The sequence below is a fragment of the Lonchura striata genome, chromosome 1 (assembly GCF_050655825.1).
Source record: "Lonchura striata isolate lonStrDom1 chromosome 1, ASM5065582v1, whole genome shotgun sequence".
NCBI lineage: Eukaryota > Metazoa > Chordata > Aves > Passeriformes > Estrildidae > Lonchura > Lonchura striata.
In genome coordinates this window covers 32323809-32336658 of record NC_140703.1, presented here as the reverse complement: position 1 = coordinate 32336658, position 12850 = coordinate 32323809, and the positions used below count along the sequence as shown (strand labels likewise).

Here is a 12850-nt window from a genome sequence, read left to right as displayed (position 1 = left end):
CCAAGCTTAAAATTAAAGAGGTGAGAGAAGGTGAGATATGCAGCTAATTATCCTGCCTAACCCAGAATCAGTTAAAAAAGGCAGGGGGAGCTTTTCCAAACACTTTCTTTTAAAAAATACTTTTTTTTTTTTTTTCCAAATAATTTATCTGCTTTTGTATGGAAGAATTGCTATAAATTTTAACTTGTCAGAGTGTTGCTTGTGTTGAAGAGAGCTGTAACCAAGATTCTTACTTGTAGGTACCGAAGCATTACCAAGCAGTTTTTCAGAAAAGCTGATGGTGTCATTGTGATGTATGATATAACAGCAAAAGACACATTCACAGCTGTCAAGCAGTGGCTGATAAGCATTGAGGTAACTTGGCGTAACTTGAAATCCAAACCCTGGTGTTAATTTCTACCTTCTGAACAAGGGCTGTTGTCAAGGTAAAACAGAGGGCGCCATGTTTCTTGTGTTGTCACAATTATATTTTTGCTTGTGAGTTCAGTCTGCACTGTTGCCAGTGAAGTTGTTTTTCATCTCTGTTTCTACAGAAAAAAATCATAGTTCCAGGGTTTTAAGGACTTTGAATGAGTGGTGGGAAAATCCCAGCATGGAGTCCTGTGATTTCTCACAAAGAGAGCTTAGCTGAGGACCCCCACTGGATCACTCCTAGCATTGAGAGGTGTTTTGGATCAATGATGGTGATCTCGTGATCACTAACATTTGATAACCAAGTGTGTAGCTAGTGGAAAATAGATTATATTGTGAACATAAGACATAAACTTAGAGCTACGTAATCCACTCCAGTGCAGTGAAACTGCCTCGTGAAAGACAGTTCAGTTTCCTGGGGATCATCCTTTCAACCACTTCAAAAGAAAATTGTAGTCCATGCCACTGAGTGACATCAATCAGTTAAAAATGAAAACATATGTAGAGCATAAGCAATGGAATCTGCTTGTGGCCAGAACAAAGAGTAAGAGCAGCTGCCACAAAGGGCTGACTTGTGGCAAGAATGAAGTGTGACTTCCTCTTTGCACACTGAAAAAGTAAGGGACAAATTAATCTGCAAAGATCATTTAGTCTGATTTTATTGGGCATGTGCTCTAGTATAACACAGTGTTTTCCAGAATGGCCAGGAGGTGGCTTTGGGAGTTCAGATTAGGACTCAGTCATTTAAATGCCTCCAGTCATAGTTATTCCAGATATTAGTAGCCTTACCGAAGTACTATTAGCATGCATTTGGGAAGAACAGGCCCTTGCTAATTATATTATCTTAATAAATCAGTGGCATGCTTTAATTCAGCATGGTAAAAGCTAGAGGAGCATGGCTGATATGATTCAGAAAAATGGAATATTGTGGTCAAAACTTCTTTCCAAGCTCTAATAGTTCACTCTTTTTTACCAACTAATTTTTGTTGCAAACTGTTGCTAAATTGGACATACTGCTGTAGCATTCAGCCCACCTAATGAAAGCACTCACTGTGATAATTATAACCCTTTTCAGAATGGATTTTGATTTCTGTCTATTCTGTGTATTTTTGGGGGCCTATTTTGTGTATTTCTTCACTATTTTGTGTAATTCATTTGGCATAATAGTACCCAGGTGTTGCCATTATTTTTTCCTGGCCATGTAATTAGAAAAGCAGTGGCTGTAAACACATAATATCTGAGCCTGTGTAGCATGGTGGTTTTCTCTCTCCCATTTTAATATAAAGTCTAATGAGCTTCTGTGCTGTTATTAAAAAAAAAAAATCCCTAGTCAGTGTAATCTTAGCATTATGTCTTTTTCATGTCTTTTATCCAGCTTCAATTCCTGACATGTTTGTAAGCAAAGTGGCACATACCTAGTTTGTGTGAAGTCTTAAATGTCTTGTTAGAGTGTGACATTTGTTAGCTTTTATCCTCTTCATCTGTGATCTTTTGAATTCAGTACTTCAGTTGATATTCACTGTTTATTCTGCAGGAGGCAACTGGGGAGACAATGCCTGTTCTTTTGCTGGGTAACAAAACTGATAACGAAAAGGAGCGCGAGGTCCCGATGGGAATGGGAGACCATCTTGCAAAGGTACTGTACTTTGGGAACTCCTTACAAAGCTTGAAGGTGAAGGTTTTAAAATGGAGTTTCAATGTGTTTAAATTCGTAGAAACACAGACCAGTCTTAGTCAGGTATCTTTAAGTATTAGGAACCCCGTCACACTCTTCAATTCAGCTTTCAGTGATGTAAGTTCTGATAATTATAGTACTTACAACACTGCTGAGATAAAGAGAACACCCTAAAACCAAACAAGTCAAGTAAAAATCCCTAAACCAAACCAAACCAAAAAATGAGTGGAGAAGAAAATATTTAAGAACTCACTCTCATTGTGTCTCCTCTCTCTTTGTTCTTTTTCTCTATTTTTTTCCCTTGCTGTTTCTTTTCCCTCTCTTTTTAACTCCCTTTTCCCTGTGAAAGGATTCTTAACATAGAGATAATCTGGGGACCTTTTCTCCCTCCTACCTCCTGTAAAACCAAAGAAGACCATCTGTTACTCCTGTGGTAGGAGTAGAAAACATGTTTACTTTTAGTAACTTTCCATCAAGGAGATAAAATAAGTAGAGTTAACAGTCTGAGAGCACTGGTGATCCATGGGCATAATTTAAGCAATCAAGAGACTGCAAATACCAGATACTTGTTTATATTCCTGTGTACCATGCCCATCAATTTTTCCTTTGAATGTCTTTATACAGTGCTTATAGTTTGAACGTGAATGCCTGCAGAGTATTCATTTATTTAGAAATAAGTAATTGAAATATTGCTGAAATATTCACCGAGCTGGTAGGAACATACCTAAATTAAACACTGTGCTAGATTTCATATATTTACCTCTTTTGCCTTTGAAAATAGATTTGCTGCCAGTAATAAAAAGGGTATTTTCAAAATTTGAAGTGCAGCTGAATTGTTCTTCCAGGAAAGAAGAATTGTTCTTCCAGGTGCTGTTAGGCACCTTTCTGTAACTGAAAGAATTAGGGCCAGATCTCTTTTTACCTTATTTTGATTATTCACATAGCCTTTTGAAATTATACCTCCCTATTCAGGTTTGTGTCCGTTATTTGGTTTTTGTCAGGGAGGATTATCAGCCTTGAACTTTATCCCCCAAAGGACCTCCCTTTAGGAAATCAGCTCTATTTTCTTGCATGCATGGAAATGCAGATAACTTTGAGACCCTGGAAGCTAGGAGGGATTCAGTGGGTAGCACTGAATCCTTCTGTGAAAAAACAGGTGACACGTAACTGCTAAATGGACAGAGAGTAGGTGTCTTGCATGTCATCTTGCTCTAAAAAAACTGTGCTAGTAAAGCAAAGATGAATCATTCCAGCATACAGAGCTCACAGCCCACCAGGCTATTAATTCTAACATGTCATGCAAGAAAATAAAATGTTTTGCATAAGTAAAACAAAAAGTTGTCAAATAAGATGGTTATAATCAAATGAATGGATCTGAATGACTCACTTGAACGTTTGAATGTGCTGCCTGAGGTAGTTGAGAGAAGGAGTGATTAATGGCAATGGATTAGTTGAAAAGTAGCATAGATATAATTAAATTACAATAATTTGCTTGCTGAGCTAATAATAACCATGAATTTTAATGAAATATTAATTCTTGCTAAATGGCCGTGTAATTCCAGTGAAACCACATAGCACTGTCTCTGTTAGTGTATGCAGCTGAGTTGCTTATTTTGTGAATAATCCCATGAATTACTCAGGAATGATCCCAAGTACACAGGGCTAGGTGCTGAGCTGATGCTATTTTGTATAGCCATATTTGGTGAAAACAAGCTCTTCTTGTGCAAAGAATCAGTTTAGCCTGTTGGCCCTGAAGTCCGGCAGTTTTAAGGACTGTTTCCATGTCTCATAGGATGGGGTTGGTTTTATCCAGTTTTTTATATAGTCAGAAAGGGACATAACTTCTCTGCAAGGTGGGCAGCACAACTCATTTTTAAAAGGAATAATGGCAGCCTGAAGGGAGTTATCATTTGACAAGACTTTTAGTTCCAGTACATTCCCTGTGAAAAGGAAGCATGGAATGAGCACAGGGATTGTGGAAGTCCATTTGACTTGTTTTAGCAGAGGACCCAGAAGGAGCACTCCATATAAAAAATTTCTCTTTAGCTTAGCTTGATCCAATGATCAAAAGTTCATATGAACACAAGAAGAGAGAGTATTTAGATTATATTGTGAGTGTCCAGGAACAGCCAATGCTTTGTTTGAGTACAGAAGTGTAAGCAGTGCCAATTATTTCAATAAAATGCCTTATGATAAAGGTGCTGCTCAGGCATGCTTATATCCGCATGATTTTATTTTCACCCTGCACACACTTCCTGAGTGATCTTAAATGGGTCAATAAATCCTTCTCTATAGCTGTTCCCCAGCTATAAAACAAGATAATAATGCCTTGTCTGCCTTGGCTTTGCAGAGTATATGTGCTTCATGGAATGAGGATTGTTTCTGTGTATTCATACAGTTTCTACTTTGTCAACTTGTCAGTGCCATTCTTACACAAATACTGCTAATGAGGCAGCTATTCTGAGAGTGATGCTACTTTACAGGACAGAAAATTGCCCAGCTCTCTCTGGTAATAATTAATTTTCCTCCCTATTCTTTCGATGTCTGCTGATTTGTAGATAAGTTTTTAAAATGAAGTAATTGCCAGTGGTCTCCAAGGTTCAGTAGCTGATTCCTGGATGGAGATGGATGGCATTTCCTAGTTCAACAATTATATGTGTCCTGCCTGTTCTTAGTTTGTGAGCCTTGTGTTTTCTATCAATTAAAATTTCCTCTTTGAATCAGGTAAATGGCATATTGTATTTCCAGACCGTCTCACCTTTCAGACAAGAACCTTTTTGCTAGACTGAGAGAATTAAGCACTCATTATTAATTGAGTTTAAATTGTTATCTTTCCATCCAAGCAATTTGTTGAAAAATCCATTCAGATTTATGCCAGCATAAATGAAGTTACCACTGAGAGTTCTCCTCTGGTGATACTCTGTTGTATGTAGAGAAGATGTTGGAGTGGTATCACTCTCAGCTTGACTGACATGAAATACCTATGAACTGACCACAGTAGGTTTTCTATAAGAGTTCTGATCAGCAGAGCAGAAAAAGAGAGTGTAATTTTGATTTCAAGCTTCTGTCTGCACAGCTAGCAAGAAATTTGACCTAGTCAAATTTTATCTTAAAATTTTTTCTAAGAAAAGCAAGAGAATCATAGAGTTGCATTATTGCAAATGTTATATATGTTTAAAAAATTGATAAAATGTCTATTCAACACTAACATTGCCTGATTTCTTACTTCTCTGCTTTTCTGTGCTTATCTGGTCATCAAGAAATTATTGCATGTTGTTCAATTCTGTTTTTCATTGGAACAAACAATATAACCATTGACAACATGTACAAAACTGTCATTAGGTAACTCTAAAGCACTTTTATTAAAGCTGCTAAAATAAACTATTGTATTTATGAAATTCTTTTCCCCACTTTTTGTCTCTGAAATTCCACAAAGATGACAGAAATTTCCAAAAGCTGTGCAATTCTGGAAGCACAGTATATAGAGAAAAAAGAAATCAAATCAAAACAGAAATACCAGGTCATCTTAATGGAAAGTTTTGAAAACTGAATTATAAGTGTCTTCTGAAGAGTGGTTAAATAAGTATAAGTGCAGTAACCATAGTTAATAATAAATAAATGAAACTCTGCAGACGTGATTGTAATTTTCTAAGGTACTGACTTACTTGCTTGAGTTTTAAGCTACTGCTATAAATAGCAATAAGACACAGAGACAGGTGGAAAGTGCATAGAAATTTGAAATCTGGATGGGTAAAAGGACAGGTAGTAATACCACAGAGGCAGTGTAGATGACCTTCATTGTAGTAGGTTGTGAAAGTCAACAGATGTCCATTTTGGAGGATAATCTGTCATTCCCTTTCCAACTTCTCTGCCTTCAGAGCTGCCAGGTCAGGCTTGTGTGCAGATGATCTTTTGCCTTTGCGTTCATAAGACTTCAGCTGAAGGACTGAGAATCTCTCCCAAGACTTGATCATTTACCCACTATTCCTAATTACAAAGCTCCCAGGGGAGTATAAAACTGAAAGACGCAGGCTGACTGCAAAAGAAGGTGCAGAAAAAATTCACAAGTACAAAAAGATGAAAGAAGAGTTACTGGGATTCTTTTCACCTGCTTTGTCCAGCACTCAGTGATGTGGGAATTGCTTGATCATCACAAGGGAAGGTCACAAGACTTAGTACCTTACAAGATCTGTTTTCATTTGAGCTCTTGTATCAAAAGCTATTCTACAGAAAAAATACCTGCTAAGAGAAGCATGTAGTTGTTATTTGTGAGGCACACTTGGACTTCTTTTGTTACTCTTTACTGTTAGCTCTAGAATTAAAATTCTAAGATAATCTATTTCTCCTTCTTTATTTTCATATTTCAGTATATCTGTGTTGCTCTTTTTACAGCTGGAGTGAGACATTGTGCAAAAGTAATTGAAATGTTTTTTCTCTTTTATTGTAGGATTACAATTTAATTTTCTATGAATGCAGTGCATATTCTGGGTACAATGTGGAAAATTCTGTGCTTCACTTAGCTAGGTAAGAAGAAAACACTAACAATGAGTTTTTTATATGCCTGACTGCCCTGTAAATGATGACACTGTGAGTTCTCTTTGTTTAATTAGTTTTATGTTATAATATATAATATATAATATATAATATATAATATATAATATATAATATATAATATATAATATATAATATATAATATATATTAATATTAGCTTTATATTTATTAGTTATAGAAACTCAGGGTGATTAAATATTTGTTGCCTTTCAGCTGCTCTGTAGCCTGACCCTGTTGCTCTGACTGAGAGTTGCTTAGGTTCCTAAAGAGTTGTGCTGGTGAAACTCTGTATACATTCAGAAACATCTGTATTGTTGCTAGGAAAGCTGAGGGTCTTGGCTGTGATAATTCTTGCAAGAATTTCCTGAAGGTTTGGAGAAATATACTTGAAAATGGATGCTGGTGACTCCTTGCAGCAGGACACTGGATATACTTCCTTCTTCCTTCTTCCCTCTGCTCATTACAGCTCAAATTCTGCTGTCTGCCATGGGGCTGGGAGATAGGAAGAAGTGGATTTTTGAAGTCAAGTAAAGGCTAGAGGTAAAGATACAGGAAAATATGGCCCCTCTGAACTACTTACAGAGGTGAAGACACACTGGTAATGAGTTGGCAAATCTCTAATATTGTTGCTGAAATCAGTGAAATTTTGTGAAAGTGTCAGTAATTGGTAAATGTCTAGGCAGCCAGATTCGTTTTAGTTTTGTTCCAGCCTTAAAAGTAAGAAATGAAAGTCACTGTTTGAGTCTGTGTAATATGCAATAAATGTTAACAATCAGCACTAACTAAATTTTTCTAACTAAATGAACAAAAGCAGTTGTGTGATGGGGCCACCATAATTGTACTTCTTTCTTGTTTGTTCACAAAATTTTGTCATCTTCTGTTAAATCTCTGGACAATTTTCTACTCTTGGGAAAATGGTTTTTTGTTCAATCTCTTGTGGGTTTTATTGACTTTTTTTCTCACAAATATTCTTTCTTTTCTCCAGGATTTTAAAAGAACATGAAGATAAAGTGAAAGAGAAAACCATCGAACTTCAATCTGATACAAACAAAAAGTCATGCTGTATGAAGCAATAAAATGCTGAGGCATGTTTAGACAAGTCATACATTTATACAACACTACCTGGCACTATCAGACTTGCTTTTATCTTCCAAATATTTCTTCTGATGTGTTTTGACTGTAGGTGTAAGTGAAAGTCAAAATCTTTATATGACCTCATCTTGCTTTTATAAAGACTATCTTTAGTTAATTGACAGTTTATTTGGGGCATTAACAGTCTTTTATTCTGTTTGATGCCTAACACCACTGAATCCTGCTTTGTCATCAGGCTTGTAGAAGCTGCCACATTATTGATAAGAAGAAATAATTTTATAGGAAGAAAACTATTTTGAATATGAAGTAAATTCTACTTGTGTGAATAACCAATCCTCTGAATACTGCTTATTTCATTTCTGTTCAGACTCTTAGATCCTGATTTTGTGCTAACCTCTCTCTACAGTTTTTTAAAAATTTCCATAGGTGTAGTTGTTTGTAGTTCAAAACCTGTTAAGGCTAACTGACCAGCTCTTTGTCTCCAAAAGGCTGTCACAGGAGGCGTCATAGAAAATTTTGGAGGTAGAATTTTCAGAAACAGTGGATCTTATTTTCAGGAATATCAGCATTTAGTGAGTAAAAAATCTCACTGAAATTCAGTGAGATATTGCTCTTTTAGCAATGCTAAGAAAAAATGCCTCCTCATGTAGCTAAACACATGGCTGCTTTTTCAAAGGCTGCTGCCATACAACATTCCTCCAGGGTCTGATAGCACTGAGACACAGTTTACCCATGGGGATGTGTTTTAGAAAATCATGGCCCACCCCGGATCATAAGAAACACAGATGTCAATTATCTTTGGAAGCTTTTGTGGAATATAAATGGAAATAAGAAACTAGAGAGTGCATCACCCAGCTACCACGTGATAACAATTATTCCTAGTGAGACATATCTTCACTGCATCCAACTATTGTGGTAAACATTCAAGAACAAGTATTCACAATGGTGAGCTTGTTAGGAAAGTGGAAGGCATGGCATAATTTATTTCATTAAAATATCACATAAAAGATGGTAGATTTCATTATATAAAACTGTTACCGACATTATGTTTTTAATCAATTTGATGAATGTTTTTAAAAAGTTATTTTTCATTTATCTAATGAATCAATTTGAAACGAAAGATGAATGTTAAGCATTAGCTTAGTAAGTAAATCTGTTTTTGGATAAAAACTTTGTCAGTAATTAATTGTGCTCTTGGGATTCCAGTCTGATCAAAGGTGTTCCTCTAGTTCCAAGAACTGCACAATAGGGGTTTATAGACTTTGCCCTACAGCAATTTCTATATCTATACCAGCACTCAAATGCCCTTTCTTATGAGTTTAGGTCCAAATGTGACCCCTTTCTTATCAGGTAGTATAACCAGGGGTTTACTTCTATCAGGAATGATGGATAAACCAAGCAACCCAGTATAAGCTGATTATTAAGAGTTTTTCCCATGTTGATTCTTGAGAATCTGCTCATCCAAATGAAAAAAAAAAAAAAAACAACTCCCTTTGCCTTTAGTGAGGTGCCTAAGAACCTCTAAAAAACTAAATGAGCAAAATGAGTGTCCATTACTGAAAATCAGTAGGTTTTCTGTTCACTGCCCAGGGTTGCTTCTTGAAGTCCATTACTGGTTGAGCCACCTTATTGACCGTGGCATGTTATCCATCATGGAAATCTTAGAATTGAAACATCTGTTCAGTCCTGGCTGGAGCTGAACTAATACAAACCATTAATTTAAACATCAACAAAACCAACACTTTATCCCAATTTCAGTTAGGAAAAAAGTGTCATCAGTTTAAATATTGGCTCTGCTAATTGACTTTGAGTGATCTGTTCCCCCATTGATATTGGAATCAGCAATATTTCCTCTGTCAGCCTCAGGAAGACAGTTTGAGTCCTTAATTTCAGCTTTACTGTCCATGATTCTAACCCCAGAGATTTAGATCCTCAATTTCTTTTTCCCTGAAGTTCATCTTGATTTTGAAGGACAGTGACAAGTGAAGTGGATTTTCTTTCTGTGACTCCCATGGGATCATTTTTATTTGGGTGTCTTTTAGCATGCACTGAGACCCTGCCAGCAGGATGTACACAATTTGAGAACAATGCTAAGATGCAGCTGAATCCTGGGATGAGGGGGATTTCTCCTTCTACAGACAAATCTGGTGCAGTCTAGCACCCAGGCAATGTCTTCCATCTAGCATTGATAGCTGTGGCTGCGGATGATCCTTTTTGGAAGTCCAGCCAAATCTGAAGCAAAGGTGCAGGTACACACACAGCACCAACGTCATCATCCACACAGACAACACAGAGATTGATGTCTTCACTGCTTGTCACCCATATATACACAAGCAGCATTCCTATAAATAGGAACACAAATAACCTAATCCTCCTCTTCCTTTCCAGCAGATCAAGACTGAAGTTTGCTGATGAAAATGTGCATGTACACAACTCCTCTGACTTGCAGTGCTCTCTTTCTCCCATTCTGCCCTACACCTCTCCCCAAGATCAAGCAGGAAATAAGGTTTAATGAAAAGACTGGATGTCCTGCAGCTATGGGGCACAAGGCTTATTCAGATTAAATCTGACCAGCAGCTTGCCTGCATACAACTGCTCTCTTTTATTCTACCTTCTCTTGATTTTTTTTCCAAGCTTATTCTCCTTCCATCTACCCTGACCCCTTCCTTTCTCTGTCCTTCATATCCCAAAGAAACAATTTGTCCCTAGTTGCCTTTTCCCTGTTAGTCCCAGGTTTTCTACATCTGTACCCACATATATATTTCTTCTATCATTCCTAAGTCACCTTGACTTTACATGCTGTTATTGATACAGTTACTGAGGTGCTGCTGGCCTTGCAAGTTTCCACTCCCAAAGGAGTCCCAATTATTTCCCTCCAATTATCTGTGAAGTTAATGTGTAACTCCCCCTTATCCATCTGGGAAGTCCAAGGATGGCTCACAGTGCCATCCATAACAGCTTTCAGCTTCTCATTCTGTTATTTGCAGTGTTCAGAGTAGCTTGTGTCATGTCCAGGGTTTCTCATGGTCTGTTTGGTTATCTAAATCTCAGGTCAGGGCTTATTCACCTGTTGGTACACCCAAACAAACAGCAGGTACTGGTGGACTCAAGCTCACTGAAGACAGGCATGAACAAGATGCTACAAGGTTCTACTCCTGGATGGATTCTGCTCTCCAGCTGGCCATCAAATTGGTGTAGGAATTGTCAGGTTCCCACATTTCTTGATGCTGGGTTGCTCTCTTCTGACACTGTAGCAGAGAGCGACCCTCCTGGCAATATTTTTATCAGCTCTTCAAAAAGTTAAAAGTGGCTTAACAGTAGTGAAGCATCCTTTTCCTCTTTTATTTCCACACCTCCCCCTTCCCCCCCCCCCCCCCCATTTTTCTGTTTCAATTCTCCCAGTTTATCTCTGCCTGGTCAGATAGCCAGTACTGACAGATCTTTGGATATGCACAATACAAAGTCAATTTGCATGGATATAACACAGTGCTCCTAACCCTTTGGAAGTGGATGTCCATGAATTACTGTGTGCCAGTCGAAACAGGTTCCAGTTTGTCCAGATATGAATGGAGCAACAGTGGAAAAAAAATCATTGCACAGTATAACCTTCCTGAGAGAAGTGTACAACACCTCCTCACATACCAGATTTAAGGAGTGATCTGCAGCTGTTAAAAAGGGAATGCTCCACACACAAGGAATATGTGATGAACAGACCACACTGAAGCAAGTTTACCTCTGAAAGGACTGCAGTCAGTGTCACACCCCATACTGGAGCAGGGACAAATGCGGAACAGAACAGCTGGCATCCCAAAGCCCTGGACAACTGGAAGCATTGGGATTGAATGGCTGAAACCATATTATTTGGGGTGGCAGGAAGCATTACACCCAGCCCCACAATTTCCTGTGCTGCCTGTTGGCTCCCTGGACAAATTCTGACAGACAGAATTAACCTCATAGTGAAAAAAAAGGAAGCTGAAACTCAGGAGCAGAGGAGAGAGAAAAAATGTACATATGTACATGAATACATTTGTCTAATGGTTTACACTCTTTTTCTTTCCCCAGAACCTCAATCATCGAGAAAAGATTTGTGTACTTTGGTAGTAAATTAACTCAAGTAAAATTTCCCAACTTGGGACCATTTTTGTTTGCAGCATCCGTATACTGGCAGAATATTCTACCATGTGAGATCATTTTGGAATAAATCCACTTTATCATCTGCACAAGTGGAAGCTTGTTTTAGAAAGCAGAAACACGCTCATAAAGCTCATCAGTGGCAACTTCCTGAATTCATCCACAGCTGTTAAAATAATGGGTCTTTTTTGATTATTGAAATTAGAGGAATTGCAGTAGGACTCACATACATTTCTGGAAAAAGGAGAGAGTTGGGCACTTTGGCCTGTTCACACATCAGACAACTGAAATTCTTTTAATATGAAGCTAGTAAAATGCACATGGTTATTGTCTGATGAAAATGGGCTTCTCAGAGGGGAAAAACCCAGTAGGTTAATTTTACAGGGCATGTATAAAAGTTCATTTCTAATTAATTCATTACTAATCTGAAATACTGTATGTAGTGACACTGAATCCTTCCAAATGTACTAGAATTTGAAGGACATTGGATTAGTCAGAGAAACATTGCTTATTTCCTTTCAAACACTGAAGAGGGAAGTGTTTCAAACAAGTCCATCTATGCTGGACAGCTGTGTTTAGCTCCTGCAATTGTCAGTGCCTTTTCTGCCACATGCTTCTCCTGAGCACAACAATCATTACAAGAAAAAGCCCAGATTCAGAGGAGCTTTCTCACTGAAATGTCTGGTTTTCATGGGTTGAACAGGAAGGGAGTAGGGAATCTGTGGAACCGAGACATTTGAGTAACGCGTTCAGTGGCTCTGAATCTTACTCCAGCACTCTCATTACATGAGGTGCTGTTTGTGTGTGGGTAATGAGCAGTGAAGACCCTGCTGTGTTTTGTGTGGCTGATGACATTAAGTGTCCTGTGTGTGCATCTGCACCTTTGCAGTATGTACTCAGCTCAAGTTTTGGCTGGACTTGCAGCAGTGAAGAGCAGCAGCCACAGCTACCATCCCTCTATGACATAGTGTGTTGTGCCTGGTGTTTTG

General features: G+C 37.9%; 1 protein-coding gene across 7 annotated transcripts in view; it reads left to right on the top strand.

Annotated features, from left to right (window-relative positions):
* Positions 1–10326, top strand: part of CRACR2A (calcium release activated channel regulator 2A) — a 54320-nt gene extending 43994 nt beyond the window's left edge. For 4 of the 7 annotated variants that reach the window (XM_031505338.3, XM_085592209.1, XM_085592227.1 and 1 more), the window contains 4 exons: positions 240–354; positions 1946–2047; positions 6534–6610; positions 7624–10326. In XM_031505338.3, the coding sequence (XP_031361198.2) occupies positions 240–354; positions 1946–2047; positions 6534–6610; positions 7624–7714 (385 nt within the window). In that variant the 3' untranslated portion in view covers positions 7715–10326. Of the gene's footprint in view, positions 1–239; positions 355–1945; positions 2048–6533; positions 6611–7104 lie in introns of all 7 variants that reach the window. The other 3 variants (XR_014958516.1, XM_085592219.1, XM_085592211.1) reach the window with 3 other exon arrangements.
* The last annotated feature ends 2524 nt before the right edge of the window (positions 10327–12850 follow it).